General features: G+C 37.5%; 2 protein-coding genes across 2 annotated transcripts in view; both read left to right on the forward strand.

Moving 5' to 3' along the window:
• Positions 1-3,001: 3,001 nt before the first annotated feature.
• Positions 3,002-9,959, forward strand: LOC123985083 (apoptosis facilitator Bcl-2-like protein 14). Its single transcript, XM_046072436.1, has 7 exons — positions 3,002-3,146; positions 4,704-5,112; positions 6,446-6,562; positions 7,067-7,143; positions 7,600-7,761; positions 8,879-8,992; positions 9,096-9,959. Exons 2-7 carry the CDS (start codon positions 4,713-4,715, stop codon positions 9,135-9,137), a joined length of 912 nt encoding a protein of 303 aa, XP_045928392.1. The 5' UTR covers positions 3,002-3,146; positions 4,704-4,712; the 3' UTR covers positions 9,138-9,959.
• A 969-nt stretch (positions 9,960-10,928) lies between these two features.
• Positions 10,929-19,693, forward strand: part of rassf3 (Ras association domain family member 3) — an 87,216-nt gene continuing 78,451 nt past the window's right edge. Inside the window, exon 1 of the mRNA XM_046072671.1 lies at positions 10,929-11,442. Coding sequence (XP_045928627.1) covers positions 10,929-11,442 — 514 coding nt within the window. The remainder of the gene's footprint in view (positions 11,443-19,693) is intronic.

A 19,693-nucleotide genomic window follows, 5' to 3' on the forward strand; every position in this document is an offset into this window, starting at 1 on the left:
GTTTTTGTTTCGCCTTTGTATTTCTTATATTTCTGCTGCTGCTGCTGCTGCTGATGATGATGATGATGGGATTACTTGAAGTTTGAACTTTATTAATTTGTTAAAAGAAGATGTGATTCTGTAGTTTCGCTTCTGACTTTCTTTCTTGTTTGAAAGACTGTTTTGGTAAGTCCACCTTGGGCCGTCATTATATAACAAACATTTATCTAAACCGGAAATCAGCTGCCATCATGCAAAGTCACGCCAAACACGCCACATAGCTTACAGTTACAATGTTTTCTCTGCACACTTATCCAAATCACAAATGCACTTCCGGCTCATCCAATCTGACGCAGGACTATAAAACATCTCAAATGAAATAGCTATTATAAGTAAAAGTATTATACAATGAAAATTTGATCAAAAGGGCATCAATCCCAAGAAGAGGGAGTACAGAAACAATAAAACAAAAAATATATTGAGTAGGCCGATATATCAAAATTATATCCAATGTATCAACAAGACTAAGAGTTTGTTAATTCAGTTAAGTACAGCTGAGGCTGAGGTTTTTGACAAATTAAAATTTTGATTGACGATGGCGCTAAAGGAAAAGTATTGCACCAAAAAGAGGACGCTAATGTGTATACCAAATTCCATGGCAAGCCATCATTGTAGAGACTTTTCCCTCAAAACCACAAATTTCAGTCTCATGGTGGCACTAGGGAAATGTCAGGGAATCTCTAAAGATACAAGGATTCATCATCTGGGGATCGTAAATGTTTGCACAAACTCTCATGATAATTCATCCAATAGTGGTTGAGATATTTCCGTCTGGATCAAAGTGATGAACTGATAAACTTCCTAAAGATACGCTGCTGGTGCGGCTAAAAGATACGGAGATACACTGACAAGCATGTTATCACTGAGATTATGAAGAGAACTAACATTTTGAAGTATTTCCCAGTACATTGTCTGTCTTACTTCCGCCAGAGCCTGTTTTATTTAAACAGCTATTCTTTTTAACATTTTACCACAAGACGTTGGCACTGTAATATCAATATATTAGACTCTTTGTTAAGTTATTAAAAAAACACTTTCATAGAAATAATATGGTAAAATGTGCAGTAGAGGTTGATATTAGGTTTGGAAAGATGCCTGGATCATTTACATCAGCACAGATTACTTTTTCAAGTATTTAATAATATCTGACAATTTAGTAATCAGCCTGATACACTTATTTCCTGTAAATCTTTATCAGTCATTATTACAGGATGTGTAAGGTAATGTTAGTGTTTGTAATCTTATAATCAAAATGACTGCCGTTTCTAAGTATCGCAACAAGCAGTGATCCTGCGTGATAACCATATTTTTTTAAGGTCACTTACTGTATGAGTCACCACTGCCAGTAGAAATCTCTCTCACATCTTTCTCCTGCATAACATTTCATTACTTGTTGGGATATCTCAGTCGTAAACTTCATGTTCAACCTGATCAGAATATGAGCAAGGATGAGCTTGCATTTAACGCCGTACATGTTTTTCTGTCGTTATAAGTTTCATTAAAACTTACTGCTAAGTATTCCGCCTCAAAAGGATTTTGAACTGTGACCCACTTTACTGTGTAATAAAATAGCTTGACTGTAACATGAGTCGCAAAGTCAAATAAAAGCTCACTGAGTCACAGCTGGGATTTTCCTACCTGTCTGCGGGAGTCACAAGGTCTACTTGTAGTTTTTGGACTTTGTCTGCCAAATAAGTTTCATACCACTTTATAAACACTTGAAACAGGCAAAATCGGTGCAGCTGGAAACTTTGAAAATGAATAATCATGACTATAAAATATGTTTAAAACCAGAGCTGAACGGTTAAGAAGCGTTGGCTCACTCATTTCAGCATTTAGATTAAAATAAGTTAATAACTTGTGTGGAAGCCCATTTCAAATTTTAGTCTTAAATAAAAAGAAATACACATACTAAGTCAAAACTTTTTATCTCATAATTTTGAATTTTGGTCATATTTTTGACCTAGTAAATCAAAATTTTCACTTAAAAAGTGCATTTTCATCTTTCTATTTTTTTTATGGTGATGCCTTAAAAAGAAGCAACATCTATTTGCAACCCTTGGTCACTTGTTGCATTATGTCTACCATGCCATGTGGGACAAAATTATTCAGTAATTATAATTATTCACAATTTGAGGAAAGTGGATAAATATCATTTTTGGTGGCAGAAATGTGTTTTTTCTGTTTGTTCTATCGGATTAATTATCTGGTGAGTCCATAGATTAATCCTACGTTTTACACTTACAGACAACAGAACATAACAGACTGACAACCAAAAATGTCTTTTAGGTTAGGTCTTGAGTCTGTCCTTTTATTTTGTTTTTGTAGGAGTAACATGCTTGCTGAGTCAGCTGGCAGCTGACTTGGGCTAAAATTTCTGCTGCGTTGCATATTTCTTTTATGAGTCAGACATGTGTAATGTCAGTAACATGATTTGGGAGTAAACAAAGAAGTCTGTCGTCCCAGTTCGTTATTTCTTACAATTTCAGACAATGAAGACATTGTAGATTCCCTTTTTACGGACCCAAACCATGGTTTAATAATCACTACTGAACATTAATTTCATTTTAAACATTTATTTAAACTCCATTAAGGTTGCCCTCATTTGCAATGATGTTGAGTTTCTGGTGAAATGTAAGAATGTAAACCTTGTCTTTATTATTTCAGTTTATTTACTGTCACAGTTCCCCTTTTTTCTCTCAGTGCCAAAATTAAAAGTATTTTGATGTTAAACACGGTTATTTTATCACTGAACAGTCATTCAAAACAAAAGCAGGTTTCATTTCTGTTTTTGACCAACACAAATATGTGGAAGTTTCTCGCCCACAAAAAATTCCGACCTTTTACTTTGTGATAAATTTGGTGGAGATAACTTGTAAAAATGTTTATGGGATGAACATTAAAAAACATTGTTTGCTTAGTTTTACAGTCTGGCGTTCTTAACTTTAGCTTGCGTCATTACGTAACGTGACGTTGCACGCCCGGGAGGACACCAACTAACGTGAGCGGCAGGTTTATAAAGATGAAGACGTTGGCGGCGCAAGCAGTGAGGAAGTGTCTTGGGCGGATGTTTTAGGAACTTACACGTCTTTTTAATCGTTTGAACCGTAAGTACTTGTCTTTTTTTATGTTTTTAAATATTGTACGTACATTTGGTAGTATTTGACAGGTAGGGTGAAGTGTGTTTTTGGCTGTTTTGGCAGTTAAGTAGCTTTATTTAACCAGTTAAGTTAATGACTTACTGACAAAACGACACGTTTAAGTAAAGTTTCGTTTTTTCAAGAGACAGATACTATAAATATAACAGTCCTGACAACTGATACAGTGCAGTTAAACCACAGTATAAAGTTAACTTTACATACGTTTACTTGTTAAGACTGCTCAACGGGCAGAACACAGACTTTTAAAGCTTTGCAGTGCAGCTAAATGGGCTTTAAACAACTTAAAGTCTGTGTTTTTTTTTAATTATACATGTCCTGTTTAAGTCGAAAACATGCCTCGACATGATATCTTGTAATTCCCATTACTCTTCACCAGAGGGCGACACAATATGACAGGAACAAGTGCCGTTATTGATTTAAGATGAACAGGAAACAAAGACAAAAATATCGAGGAGATCAAATAATAACTTGTATGAAACGTGTTTATTTCACAAATATTAGGGTGTGCATTGAATCAAGGCAGTGCAACATGAAAACAATCTAGTGAACACATCAGTTAGACCTGTGGAAGATAAATTAATCGACTGGATTAATTAAGTAATCAACAGAAATTAAACTGGGGACTATTTTGATAATTAAGTAATTGTATAATTAATTTGTATAGGCCAAAAAATAAAATTCGCTTGTTCTAGCTGTTCAGATTTTAGGATTTGCTTTTCTTATTATAAATCATTGTAAGACACGACCTTTTTGGTTTAGGGGAAAGTTCCTTACAATTTATAGACCAAACGATTAATAGATTAATCAATAATGCAAGTTGGCGTTAGCTGCAGTCAGATATAATCAATATAAGTCATAAAGCTAATAATGATTTGAGGGAACACTAACACAAGAATGAATCAATTTTATCTTAATAAGATGTGAACATATCATAACCAACAATAAATTTGTGTAAGTGATTAATCTATATGTTTTAATGAATCTAACTACTAAATCTAGAAAAGTCTGAAAAGGTCTACAGAAAATTAAAAATACACCTCGATTTAGTTTCCCAGAACCCAGAGATATTAAGTTTACAATAACAAACAATCTGCCGATCCTCATATCAGAGAAGCAAATTCCCTGTGGGCTGACTAATCGATTTTGATAGATAGTGATTAATTGTTTCAGTGCTAAATAGTAGACCGCATGAAGGTAGACAAAAAACCGCCTCATCCTTTCAATTTGTAGGTGGAACAGATTTTTGCAGGAGTTGCATGAAACTTGAATTCAGATTGTTTCTTCCTTCTCTCTCTCTATATATATATATGACACGTTATGTACTCTGTACATTCTTTTCCTTTACTTTACCAGGTAAAAGTCCCATGAGAGTCCTATGGCTTGCTTCAAAAAAAAAAAAAAAAAAATATATATATATATATATATCAAAGAAACTGACAGTTAATGATTGCAAATGATTACAAGAGACCACGTTCTTAATTAACAACTTATTTTTATCAACAGTAAACCAACATGGAAAACGGTCACGTGGAAATCTACGACCCCATCTGCAGCAGCGCAAACCATGACCCCACATGTACCTCAGAGACAGAGGACATGGTGGGCACGGTGGAGTTCAGAATTATGATGGCCTATGCAACGAGGAGACGGCCAAAAAAAGACGTTGCATTATCGACACAGGACAGTCCAATAACACTAAACGGTGGCACAGATACAAATGAAGCACGTTTACCTGAAAAAGGGGGGGAGGAGGAGGAGGAGAAGAAGAAGAAGAAGAAGGTGATGAAGGGATGGAAAAAACGTCTGCCAAGCATTTTGAGATGTATCAAACCTCAGACTGTAGACGAAAAACCTCCCCAGACTGCTGTGAACGCACCTATTGATGATGATGACAACAGATTATTTGTACCAAGTGAGTATTTAGACACAGAAAACCCCAGTTCATTCAGATCACCAGTATGGTAAAAACATTATCAATTATTCAGAAACATTATTTTGTCTATAAAAATGGTCTTTACAATTTCACACACACAGAAGTTTGGTTTTGTCCAAAACTCAAAGATATTCAGTTAACTATCATTTATGAAACATAAAATCATCACGAGAGAAGCAAAATATCTCAAAATTACAAATATGGATACATTTTCTGTTGCTTGCTTAATTGTTGCAGCTCTAATATGAAGACTGTCGTGTGTTTGTGTGTGTGTGGGCCTTTATTGATCCCCATATCTGACTTTGTTTTACAGATAATCAGCAGAAAAAATTAAAATAATCATTAGTTGCAGCCCTCCAAATATTTGTGTGAATGAAATCCAGAAATAAAGTAGAGCAACCCTAGCAGCCATGAACACTGTGCACTATAAGTGTTCAGTATCAATGCTGATGTATGATAAATATACTTTTATGCGTGTATATTGTACGTACTGTATGTATTTAAGTAATTATTTTATATACATGCACACAAAACGGTAATGATAAACTCCTGTGACTGTTACTATTAAGTGCAGGACTCTGGAGGTTGAGAAGACTAAAGAGGATATTTAATTTAAGATTTGTGGCCCATTTTTGGCATAAAACTGTGTAATTAAAAGATCCAATATAAAGACAACCTCGTGACAAAATGCAACAACCTGTTACTTTTATAATGATTTTGTCTTTGTTTCCTTCAGTAGCTTCCTGCTTGAATATTTCCAGTCTTTCCAGTTCAGTCTGTTATGACTGAAGCAGCCAGAAGAAAGTCTTACTTATGTTTTAGAGCTGCAGCGATTTAATCAGTTGACACAAATTCATCAGCAACCATTTAAAGAAATCATTTGTCATTTCTTAAGAAAACCAGACGTGTGGGGAAAATTATAGCGTGCATTTTTTCACTGTTTTGTAAATGATTAATTTAATTGAGAAAACAATATGCAGTTTAATCAATCTAGGATCTATATATCTAGTTTTTTTACCAAAAGTCCCTCTTTCAGCAGTCTCTTCTGTGATCTCCCAGAACGTCACTAAAAACTGCGTAGTCATGTTTTCGTAGCTTAGCCAATATGCAAATATATCTCTAGGGTTTTTTTTATTGCGTCATTGAGGACGTGAAGCCACAGTGCTCTTCCTGTTTGTTTATTCCACCAGCAGACTGAGTCAGGTCTGCAGGTGCTGCTTTCACTTTGACATAACAGATTTGTCAGCATGTGAATTATTTTTCAAGATAATTTTCAAGACGTTTTTCAATTTGTGCTCATTATTGCTTTCAGATAAAGAAGTAGTAAAAACAGAAGAAAAGGATCAGTTTGAAGAGGTAGCAAGCAGACTGACGGAGATTGCTGATGAAGTCCCGTTCATCCGTCCAGAGATAGAGAGTGACCATGAAGGTGAGTTTTGGGTTCGAATTCAACTGCGAGTTCCACTGTAACACATTTTTCAATGTGTCACTGAGATGTATTGGGCTTTATGCAACAATAAACCTCCTCTCCTAGACCTCTTACTTTTCTCTGTGAGACCTGATCATGTTAGTGTTTCCGGTGTGATTCAGAAAAATCTCTTAACCGCACAAACTCTTTTTGTTTTTTTTTTCTACCTGATTAATACCTCCGAACTGCAAGATAAGGCCACCTGTTCTGCTCTGTTTGTGGGCAGGTTTTATCCACAGAAATGTCACCCGAGTAAAAAAGAAGAATTTCCCACTGCAGTGTCAGTTGTAATATTAGGGGACTCAAAATAAGAAAGCAAGTAACACCATGCTAAAGCAAAGCGTTTACAATCACGATGGCATCGTCTATCGGCCCAACCATACTTATGGTACATTGTTTTTAAACCTATACTCCCTGTGGTTTTCTTGTATTTTGGATGTGGATTGATAAATCTGTGTTTTCTAGTTCTGGAGTCACAAGCTGATGTGGAGAAGGTGATCGGCCTGCTGCTGAGGGACGCTGGAGACAAACTGAACCAGGAGGTAAGAAACAACTTTTCCTCTGACGTGGAGACCTGCCTAAATATCTAACTTCCTTGTTTAACTTTTTGGATCATGTTTTCAGGAAATTCTTTGAGTTCATGGCAAATATTTGGATGTCTTTTCACTGCGGATTAAACATTTGAGAAAAGCACGTATCAGCTACTGGATTTTTAAGACCTTTTGAATAGTGGATTTAATTCAAAATTTGGCCACATTTCTGCTCTAAAATGTTTTGTGTGTGAAAGGGACATCAAGCTCATTTAAAATTATAGTTTAGTTCCAGTCTGCGATGGACTGGCAGCCTGTCCAGGTGTACCCCGCCTTTCGCCCAATGTCAGCTGGGATAGGCTCCAGCCCCCCGTGACCCTGTACGCAGGATTATGTCCCCAGTGTTAATTAAATCTGTTTTTGTTTGTTATCAGTGACAAAACAGAAAATGTTTCTTGTCTCCACCAGGAGCTCAACAAGTCCCTTAGAGCCTGTGAGATTTTTTGGAACTACAGTTTCTATAAGATGGTAATAAGAACCCTTCTCGAGAGGATGGGACTCCTGAGCCCTCACCCCGAGAGTCTGGGGCCACAAGCATCACCCAAAACCCAGATTGCCGTGACCTGTGAGGTGAGGAAAATATTATGGTGTTATAAAACGTGTGTGGTCTTTAAATACACAGAGAAACAAAATACGTAATTTATTTTGGTATGAAACAAGTTTCATTTCTAGAACAATAACTCCCACAAACTGCCACAAAGATTAAAGGTTTGTTCAGAATGTATTCAAAGCAGTGGCGGAAGAAGTACTTGAATCATTTACTTAAGTAAAAGTACCAGTACCACAATGTAAAAGTCCTGCATCCAAAATCCTACTAAAGTAAAAGTACAGGAGTTTTATCAGATAAACAGAAATAAAAAGGGCTGCATCCGAATATTCGTTCGTTGGGTAGGTATTCGGTTTTCAAATTTTGGATTTGAATATTCTTTTTTTTTTTTCTTTTTTTTTTTCACACCTCTGGCTTCTTCTTACAGGAGTGATCAAAACGCTCCTGTTCACATCAAAGAGAAAACCACAGCTGTGTGGTAGCACTTTAAACTGACTTATCAAATATATAGTTTTGCCTGAGTAGATCTCAAACTGTTATTATAAAACAATGTGAGAAGGTTTAATGTTTTATTTTTTTATAATTCAACTGTATTTTATAAGCTTATTATCTGTTTGGCATTTTTTTTAATAATTCGAATAGTAACTGTTACTTATTTTTAACTGTTAATCAAATGTGGTGGATTAAAAGTACAATATTTCTCTGTATCAAGTAGCATAAAACACAAAGTTTGAGTAAAGCCCTTGACTAAATAAACATACACCACTGATGCAAAGTGAGATTCAGTGCAGAGACACGAGTAGATGAGAACAGACAGGAACTGTGGGAGCTCTTGTAACTAACTGTCCTCTCCTAGTCAGCAGCATTATTCCGGATACTCCACGAGTAAATATTCAATGCAACAGTGAAGGCAGTCCTTGGTACCTGACACACCTACCTACGGATGTTCAGGTTTTCAAGTCATGCAAATATTAGTCAGGATCCAACTTGTAGTCTGCCGCGTCACTCTTTTATAATCCCCTGATCAGACAAAATGAGCATCTTTTAAAAGAACATCCTGCAGTCTGACTCCAGCTAAAGTGAATCATTTTCCTTTTTACAGTGTCTCGTGTGGCTGAACATGTTTCTGTTTCCCGGCAGGTCACCAGTCGTCTCTCAGCGGTGGACACGCTGCCCGTGAACCGAATGCTTGGCCATGGAGCTAGATATCTGCAGGAGAATTATTCATCCTGGGTACAGCAGCAGGGCGGCTATGTACGTAAAAAATAAATAAATAAAACACAGCTCGTTTATATCTTCTTGAAATGTGTTGTTTGAAGAGCCTTTTAGTAAATTAATCTTAATGTCTTTTTCACAGGAGGAAGCCTTTTACAGTGAAGATGAGGACGACAGCCAGTGAACAGAAGTTTTTACAGCTCAACAGCGCCCCCTGAAGGGGAAACCTGACACTGTCCCCATCATGGACACCTAACTACGTGAACCGTTCCTGCAGTTTGACTTGAAGAGGAGAGCTTTAGGATCCCTCCATTGTCGTAGCATCTCGTCTTAGAAGTCATTATTATTAGTGTTTTGGGTGCTCTTGTTATATTGACTAAAGAAGACTCGGAACACAGATCTTAATGTTTTATTTTGATTATAAAACCCAGATCGGTGAGCATTACCATATCTTGCAGCTGCATGCATTAGAAAAATACTAAATCAGGTCTTCTGTACTGCAGATTTTGTGCCATTTATAACGGTTTTTTTTATGCAGTTAATGTTATTTTGTAAATATTATAACTTTTAGTTTTCTTGTTTTCTCAGGGACATGTTGGGTAGATGTATAAATTTTTTAAATCTGCAGTATTTGTGCTGTAGTTTTGGTAGACAATTTTCACATGACATTTTTAAGCACTTGCACTTTTTCACGAAAATGAACAATATTTAGCTTGAGCGTTTCTGAGGGATACGTCTTTAATTGTTGCTGGTGGTGTTTTATGCATCCGTTTAAAAAAACAAAACAAAAAAAACAACTTTTCTAACCATGCTAACTTTGCCAAAGAAATCTTGTGTACCATATGAATTTCTTCATTTTGCTACACATTAATGAGTGTGTGACTAAAAAATAAGATGTATTTAATGTCTCACCTGAGTTCACGTCATGTGGTCCTTGCTCCAGTGATGTATTGTTTTATATTTTGTCACTGCAGCAGAGAGAAATAAAGAAAAGTGGTCAAGTGAACAATGAATCAGTGTATCACAATATAAACAGAATTTCATTGACCGATAAGTATTACATTATTCTTAGGTACAAGGTTATGGGTAAATTTTGGCCAAGTATGTTGGGAAACAAACATAAGATTGTCCCACGATATAACTGTTAAAATTGCCTCTCTGTGTAGGGTGCATGTTATAAAATGACATTAAAGGCAATTACTTTATTATAATGTATGCCTTGTTTTCTTTTAACTAAGGAGACTTGATTTTGTTGAAGTGAAAACAGCACCTCAGCGTGGTCAAAGAAGGGACAGTATTGTACTGGCAATTGCAGCTGTTTAAATCTCCATTCAAATATAAAATTTATAGGCTAGTATTTGTAGTAGTTTTTGCGGAAGAGGATTAGGGCCACGTGTGAATTTTTTTTTTTAATTCTGAGATTAAAGTCAGAATTCTGAGAAAAAAAGTCAGAACTCTAAAATAAATTTCACATGTGGCCCTAATCCTCTTCCGCACATAAGGAACTAATTTCCACTTGGTTTCCATTTGGTTTACAGTTTAGATGAATTAATGTCATCCATAATTTTGCACAGGAAGAAAAAAAACAACCCAAATATAAGTTGTAATTTTTATTATGTGTATGCTTGTAATGAATTCGATTTATGCCGAATTAAATAGAACAATATCTTTAATTCATCGAGTTATTTAAATCGAGTGTGAAAGTGATTACGACCCCTGTCAATGACATGATCTTTAAATTGGCGTTTATTTTAACGGAGTTTGGCCTGAAAGAGTTCCTGGAAGGTATCGGGTCAGCCTGCTGTTTGTCTCCCAGTGAAATGTGATCCAACCGGTCCACCTGCACACTTTAGATTGCCTCGAACTGTTTACCGACAACGAACACGCGCACCAAAAGGACACGTCTCACCTGTCTTTCACTGTTTAATACACCTCTACCGATCTGTAACGCAGCGGAGTGTGAGGAGTGTGCGTGATGTTTAACGTCGCGCATCAGGGTCGGAAATACGTCCCTACGCGCTCCTCGGTCACAGATGACTGTCCAGTAACCGCGCGGTGTGTTCAGATCAACAAACCCTCCTGTACACTGAAGGAAGCCCCAGAGGCGACCTGGCCACCGAGTGCCAAGATGCGGATCTCAAAGGGCAACAAGGGCGCGGTGGTGAGAGTCCGGCGGAATGCGTCTCCTCAACCGGCCAGCCTGGAGGAGCTGGAGGCGTCTTGGAGCGACAGAGGGCAGTCGGAGGTGAAGCCACCGGAGAGTTTACCGAGCCCCGAAGCAGCCGGGAACGGGATTGAAGGAGGTCCACCACGGAACAGGAAGAAAGGGTTCAGACCCCCCGATGTGAGAACCATCTTCTCCCCAGGAGAGAAGGACCCCAGGGTGAAAGATGAGTCCGGGGAGGGACACACGTTCGAGCCCGGAGGCAATAACACATGGTGTGACGTGTGCTGCCAATACATCTTCTATCATGGTCTCACCTGTGCAGGTGAGTCTGCAGATGATGAGTAGGGAAGGGGGGGCTCCCAAGATGAGGAGCCTCTTGAGAGGAAGTTTCAAAATAATTTGGGTGTCAAACGTTGTCAGGGCACTTTAAATTTAACGATTTTAATACCATATATAAACAAAGATTCAGTGTTTACCTTTATATTCCTCTTTAGACCCCCCTACAGAAAGCCAGTGCAATATTAATATTTTCTACAATAAATCTGTAATCAATAAGCATATAAAACTTTTCACCATTAACCATAAAATTGACCCTCTGCTGAGCCTAACCTCAGCAGAGGGCGTTGGAATTGAGGACAAAGAAGTAAAAAAATGAAGAAGAGTTACACACTGTAAACACATATTACACATGTTGGGTTTTTATGAATTTTTATGACTACAAAAGTACATTTTAGTGATTTTTTTCTAGACTTTTGTTGGTGGCAACACTGGTTTCAGCTTCCTAAATGTAAAATTAGCTGTTTATTTCTGATTCATATCACTGTAAACATAAAATCTTTGGGTTTTGGGACTGATGGTCAAACCAAACAAGCAACATTATAACATGAAGTCATCTGGCTTTGCTGCACGCTCCCGTTTGGACTCACTGACCTCATGGGCTTTTAGGGAAACTCATTTGAATGATTATCATGGTGGCATCAACTTTTGTAGATAACATTTTCTGCAATGCAGTCTGGACCACCTTGTTTGAATGACGTAAACAAGCAGGGTTCAGAAACGCAGCCCAGCAGCTGGAATGCAGTCGGTATGTAGACGGGCCAGTTGGGTCTAAAGTAAACCTCCCAGTGTCCACTTCTTTTTCCTTGTGTGTTGACCTCCTGACATGGTCTTATAGGAAATGAGACTCTGAAGGTTTTAAATATTCAAACGACTGGTTTTTTTAAAACCTTCATTCACTTTTAAAAGGTTTTAAAAAAAAATTGTAATCATCTTTATCTTCTACTTCCTCCTTTTCTTTACTTGTTTGTCCTTTAAATGTGATTTTAAAGGCATTACACTGCGGCCATTTCAACATATGATGTCCAAGATTCAACTTTAAAGAGAGGCAGAGAAGAAAAACACAATCGTCCTTACAAAAATGAACAGTTGAGTTCAAAACCAGCACAACACACCCTTCCTCAGCGCAGTAAACTCAGGTGTTTTGCTGCTACACCCTGAGTTTATTGTGGTGTGACTGTGAGCTGAAGAGGGCTAATGTTATTGCTAGCTAGCTTCAGTTAGCAACCGTTAGACATCACAGCTTTAATTGACATTACTGCCACAGACTGTTGACTTTATGACTTTTAATGACTTTTAATACATAAAAACAAAGGGCTCCAGCAAGACATTGTGATGGTCGCTGTGTCAATGTCTTTAAAGCAACTGAATCAAGACAATATTGATAGATAGATGCAGCATAACTACATTCCCCTTCATTTGTGAATTCCTGCCTGAGTGCAGTGTTATTTATCTGCCGTTGTTTTGTTCTTCTCACGGGTGAAAGAGTATTTATATTTGAAATGTATTGTTAATTTTATCATTGTTAAGATGTTCAAGTGAGTCCCCCTTAGAGAGAACAACCTTGTAAACTGAACTGAACACTGTTTAAATGGCAGGAAAGGGTTGGTTTGAGCTCAAGACCTTTTGGTTCAAGATCACTATCAGAATTCTTATTAGCTTTCACTAATGCACTTGCTAATGAATAACAGAAAAAACACGGGATGAAAATTTGGGCTTCTGGGCAGACCCAAAAAGATCATTACAAAGTTGTATCATTACACCACATTACTTAATATTTTTCACTTGCTCGTTTGCAACCAGGCAATGACACAATAACACAATAACACAAATAAACTAACCGATCAAGGTAGTTTCACCACAGAGGTGCTGTTTTTGTGAATGGAGTCTGGTGGCTGTTAACAGATCAGTATAGCACCTGTTTCTGGTTAGTTACACAAAAGGGCTCTGGAGAGATCATTTCCTTTTTAATGTTGTCAGACACTTATAATAACAATCTGAGCCTGTCAGTGGAAAAAAACAAACACTTAGTGGATGTACTTAGATGGGGCGCAATTGCCCATAAGGATTGTGTTGCAGGACAGTTGTGCTCGCTCAATTCTGGCCAAAAAAAAAAAAATGTTTGTCCCCATTAGTCATATAGACACAAAAAGATGGGAAAATAGGGTCCAGGTTGAAAAATTCTTCAGTTACCCTTTATGAAAATATGAAATAATAACTCAAGATCGACTCTGACACAGACGCAAACCATCTTCTTTCTCTGCACTCGTTCATTTAGCCTTTTAACTTTTAAGTTTACAGACGATAAGCCTGAACAATGAGCTTTGTGTTTCCCGTCAGTAGTGCTGATGGAGTTTATGTGAGTGTGCATATTAAGTGCATGGGCTGATGTTTCTGCTCATTTAAAATGCATTTCCGCTGTTGATTGCCACTCAGAAAGCCCATTACTCAATCTGAATGTCAGCAACCTTCACAAAAGGACAAAAATAACTTTAGATTAAAAAACGGACTTCTCAAGGGGAAACATCTCATCAGTGACTCCACAGACGACTGCTGATCACTTGTTCACTTATTAACACACAGTCACTTATAAGTCAGTTGAGCAGCAGCAGCTTGGTTCAGTTATTTCGTTTAAAAATTAATTTCTCAAGCAGGTTCCTCTGATGCAGGATTTTAAATGCTAAACTGACCTTAATGTTATTGTTTTGGTTGAGTTAAAGGTAAAAAGTCGATTCAGGCTTTGTAGTAGACCAGAGGGATAAAATCTGAATTTTAGTCTTTGGAGTCTGGTGTCAATATATTAACTGTTTCTGGTTAAACGAGAATCATGCTGACGTATTGATCGGCTCAGTACACTTTGTTAGCAGGTGCATGGCTGATCTCATATACTAAGTTCCCATGTTTAATCATCAATATACAGTACGGAGTTGTGTTGGATGAAAACACAATCAAATCTAGGATTTTTATACATTATATAACTCCCATATTTTGTTTTGTTGTTGTTTTGATCATTTTAGTGGAGGGAGAAAACCCAGATGTTCATCACAGTAAATTAGTTGCCACCAGGGTTCGGTGTGTGTTTTCACATTTCGGCGTCTTAAAGTGGGTCAGATGAGACTCGATAAAGACACTCGCTCTCTCTTGCTGTCGGTCGCCCCTTTGTCTCTTTGTCTCATTTCCTACAAGGTCAAGTAACAGAAACCTGCCACAGAGATCAGGCAGTCTTTGTCTGATCGGGTTTAGTCTTGCACCAGATACACTTAATTAGTCGTGGGGAGGTAGAGAACATTTAACTATCTCTAATTGCTCCCTGGTGCTGTAACTACAGCTCGATTTCCATGTTGTTCTTTTGACATAATAGTTTCTTACTTTAATATCTCTAAAAGTGTAGTTCTTGGATGGATGTGTTAAGTTCAAATGTAGATGGACTTTGACATTTGTTAGGGGTATTAGTAAACGTTAAGTAATTAAGGTGATTTAAATAAGTTTGAAGAAATTATCTGAATAATTAGGTTGAAAAAATATAGAATTTAATAATGAAAAGTAAAAAGTTCTTATTGTTCTTATAGTTTTTGAATAAACTAATGACTGAATTATTTTTTGAAGAAAAATATGACAAATTTTGTAGACATGGTGTCTATGGTGATATATCGATTACAGATCAATGCACCACCCTGATGAAGGCAAGATAGATGAAAACATTTGCCTACAAGCAGCCTACATAACTCAAGTTCTGTACTTAGGTACAATTTCGAGGTCCTTTACTTGATTATTTTTTATTTTATTATTTTACTACTTTATACTTCTGCTCCTCTGCATTTTGGAGGCAAATGTTGGACATTTTCCTGCAACACATTTAATTAAAATAGTATATTTAGTCACTTTGCACATTTACCTTCTGAATTCAAAATGTAAATCAACTATTTGATGTATTATTATAAGCTAAGCTACCCAGCAGTATATGAAGACAATACATTAGCTCCTCCTTTACCAGCTTCAGCATTAATTACACACTTAAATGCATTTATGATAATAATAATAATCCAGTAATATTATTTATAGTATTCTTAACTGGGCCATTCTGCATAATGAGTACTTTTACTTTTGGTTCTTTAAGTATATTTTGATGCTAGTACTTTAACTGAAAGTTGTAAGATTTCAGTACTAGTTTATTTGACGACATCTTTAGTTACTGGTGGTAACAGAAAATGCGGTTTGATAGTGCAGGTCACAGAATTCTGGGGGCAACAAAACAAACTCTTGTCGTTTCAGTGAAGAAGTCAGGCAGTAATTGGCCTTTTTTCATTATTCTGGGAGAAACTGTGATCTGATTTTATTCTGCTCACTGCTCAAGTCTGTGAACAGCAGGGCAGAGTAAAAGGAGTCGTGCAGCCTGTCGCCTGCAGCATTTTATCTAACAGCACACTGCTGCTGCTCCTACTTGTTCCATTACTCCCTGCAACATTTCAAACAGATCCGCTGTCAAAAGATAATTGAAAATGACCGTCGTCTTGTTTTGTAGACGCATTTATGATTTACGATAGCGGTCAGTGGTAATCTCACTGATAAACACATTGTATTTCCTATTTTATCATAAAGTCAACTCATGATTCACCGGTTAAATGTGTTTAATTTGAAGCTGCAGCTGTATGAAATGTTCAGTTAGGGTTGGCACTTATTTAATACAGCATTTTTTTCTGAAAATGTCACAGACACCCAGTTAGTGCAAATATATAAATATTGCAATCAAGCGGGAAGCTTCCAGTCAGAAATCTGATGCGACCGCTTAAGTCCCTTAAATTTGCATTCTATTGAACGGCCAGCAGGGGGCGACTCCTCTGGTTGCAAAAAGAAGTCTGGCTCCATTAGAAATAATGGCAAAATGACCCTACTTCTCACCCGAATAATTCCCTCAGTAAACACTTTCCTGATGAGTTTACGGTCTCAGTCGCTAGTTTCAAGTCTTCTTCAACACAGCATGATGTTCATTTAGTAAATTATGGTCCCATTAAGAGGAAAATAGACCATAAAGCAGAGTGTGCTTCAGGGCGGGATTATCTGTGATTGACAAGTTGTTACCATGGGGACCTGACAATCAGGCTAGAGTGACTCGTACCCACGGCACTGTGTAAATTTAACCAGCGCAGTTGAAAAAGCTTATTAGGAGTCGGCTGTTCACTTTCTCTGGTGAGTACATTTAGTTTTAAGCCTGTTGTTCGCTAGACACAATTATCAGCCCTGTTAAACCAACGGGTGACGTCACGATGTCCACTTCTTTTATACCGTCTCTGATTGCAATACTTTCATCAGTGGGCTATAGGCTCAGACATCATTGTGTTCCATTTCAATATTTTTATTATTTTAAATTGCATAATCAAGTGTACTATTAGAAATCAAAGTGCTCCTATAGATCAAAAATATACATTCCCCCACCGAACCACCCCCACCCCACAAGGCAAACGCGATCACCATTACACACAAAGACCACACCATTGTGTTACCTCATACACCGATATATAGTTACTTTACAGACATTTATTTAAAAATATCTTAATCAATCTTACAGATTGTTGTTACTTTAAGTTGGATTTGGATGCAGGACTTTTTCTTGTACCAGTGTATTTTTGCACTGTAGTACTGTCACTTTTACTTAAGTAAAAGATCTGAGTACTTCTTCCACCACTGAAATCCAAATTAAAACCCAAATTAATAATCATCCAAACGATTAAAAAACAAACAAACATAAAAAAGCAGAAAGGGTTTGAAGTATTGATCAGGTTTACGTTTCATAAGGAGAGCAGGTCATATGAAAAACAAAAGCACTGGCCAAACAAACCAGCATATAAGCAGGGAAAGGTAGTGGAGGTAGAGTTTCACTCGTTTATTACTTTATTACGGAGCATGGAGGCTCATTTTGAACCGCTGTGCAAAATACTGAAGCTGCCTACAGTCTGCCTTCCTCCTGTGTGTGTCATCAGCTGCCACTGATGAGTGTATCTTGTCTTTTGTGGAGCCAAACTGTCACAGCGACTGAACAAACAAGGGACACACACACACACACACACACACATTAACATTCAAACACAAATGGGGGTCAGTGTGTGTGCGAGGAGGAACCAGTACAGACTCGACCAGAGACAGAGACACATCATGGGCAGCAGTGAGGGATGATTTTGTCCAAAGTTTGGATGTACATCAAGTTATCTTTGGATTTAAATCAACATCTGGATTCTGTGGGAGAACACACTTGTGAGAGTGTGTACGTGTGTGTGTGTGTGGCTGATAGAGAGTGTGTGTGTGTGTGTGTGAGCACAATGGGTTTTGCCAAAAACATTGGCAAATCTTTCAGGAGAGTGTCTGGTTTTTTTTATCGCTTTCCAAAAGTGATGCGCCGCTCCGGACGACTGGAAGTCCGTCTGCTGTGGAGGAACTCTGGTGAGTCTTGAGTGTTTCCAGCTTCAAATGTAGATTTTTTGCACTTTTCACTTCCTGTAAGTGGAAACTTCTTGAGCGTCTTCACCTGGAGACAAACCTGTTTACTGTAAGCCGAGTAGAACACGTGTTCCCTGGCAGCAGGAATATCATGTGTATCATACAAAATATTCAAACAATAAGCTAAACAGGTTTTAACTGACCTGCTCGTTTCATTAAACTTCATGAAAATGCAGAAAAACTGAAAACAAATCCTACAGTTCTATTCAGGGTCTCCGGTAGCCACATGCATTGTGTCTGCCATTGCCGTGTGTGTGTGTGTGTGTGTGGTAATATAATAACTCTTGTCTTTATTCTGACAAGCTCAATTTTGATTACATGATAAAACACCGGAGAATGTGTCCAAACATGTAGAAAGAAAGAATAAAGGAAAGAAAGAACGGTATAAAGAGAGAGAATAGAACAGATGGCTGCTGAATTTAGCAAACACCTGTCCACACACACACACACACACACACACACACACCTGTCCTTTTCTTAACTACTGTACAACTATTTGCAGCAAATTATCTTTACTGTAAAAAACAGCTTTTCTTTACACATTTCAAACTGTGTGATGATTTTTATTGTAGAGTTGGTTCCTAGAGTTCATCAGAGGGCTGACACATAGAGACAAACAACCATTCACATTCACATTCACACATAACGACAATTTAAAGTCATCAGTTAACCTTAGCATGTCTTTGGATGTTTGGAGGAAGCCGGGGAGAACCCACGCAGACTCAGGGAGAACATGCAAACTCCTCACAGAAGGTCCTGGGACGACCAAGGTTCGAACCCAGGACCTTCTTGCTTACCTACCTAGTATTATTCTTTAATAAAGTACATTCATTTTTTCCATCTATAAAATGCATAAAAGCTCTAAAAAGACACCCACAACAACAACCATATGATATTTTCCATGACAACACTGATCATCACAGCTTCAACCAGGGTAAAGTGTTTTCAAAGCTGTAGTGCACCCGGGTGCTGTGGTCCGAATCAGTGGATGAGTTGGTAAAAAAAAGTTTTCCCTATTTTTATTGGATTTTTAACACAGACAATCACACAAACATTAACTTAACTCCAATTCACAAATAAGAGAAAAACAAAACAAACAAACAAATAATGTCAACATATTATACAGTCTCTTGTTAGTTGCCGTAGTAATATTCTTACAGTACACTGGGTCCATTTCCAGTTGGATCCCCAGAATCCTCCCAATTTCCTTCAGCACCTCCAACCAGTATCTCTGCAGTTTGACACACAACCATAAGCAAGGTGTCAATGTTCCAACCTCTGTTTTACATTTGAGACACATCGGTGAAAGGGAAGGGTTAAAGAAATGTCTGCAATGAGGAGAAATATGTACTCTATGAATAATTTTAAACTGTATTGCCTTCACACGAGTGCAAATTGATATCTTTTTAGCATGATTCCAAATCTTTTACCATGTCCCACCGTCAATAATAGTTGACAATTCATTTTCCCATACCCCTTTAACCTTCTGTGTGTTAGCAGGCAATAGGTTCTGCATTAACATCAACAGACTAAGAGACACTTTGTCTGGTGACTGAAACAGCACTTTCTCAATCTTTGACACTTCAGGGTTCTCAGTAAGAGTTGTACTCTGTGTAATACAATGCCTCATTTGCAGAAAACGAAACAGTTCCCGTTTAGGTAATTGATATTTCTGAGACAATTCCTCAAATGACAAATGATGAGTCGTACGATCCTTATACCATAACCGAAAACCAGTGTCAGAC

Source organism: Micropterus dolomieu, linkage group LG16, assembly GCF_021292245.1.
Source record: "Micropterus dolomieu isolate WLL.071019.BEF.003 ecotype Adirondacks linkage group LG16, ASM2129224v1, whole genome shotgun sequence".
NCBI classification, from domain to species: Eukaryota; Metazoa; Chordata; class Actinopteri; order Centrarchiformes; family Centrarchidae; genus Micropterus; species Micropterus dolomieu.

Bases quoted from the DNA above. Each gene is read 5' to 3' on its own strand.
- LOC123985083 (XM_046072436.1), top strand. From the start codon at position 4,713: ATGGAAAACGGTCACGTGGAAATCTACGACCCCATCTGCAGCAGCGCA. The intron at 6,563-7,066 runs GTGAGTTTTGGG...TGTGTTTTCTAG, and splicing joins GATAGAGAGTGACCATGAAG to TTCTGGAGTCACAAGCTGAT. The intron at 8,993-9,095 runs GTACGTAAAAAA...TCTTTTTCACAG, and splicing joins TACAGCAGCAGGGCGGCTAT to GAGGAAGCCTTTTACAGTGA.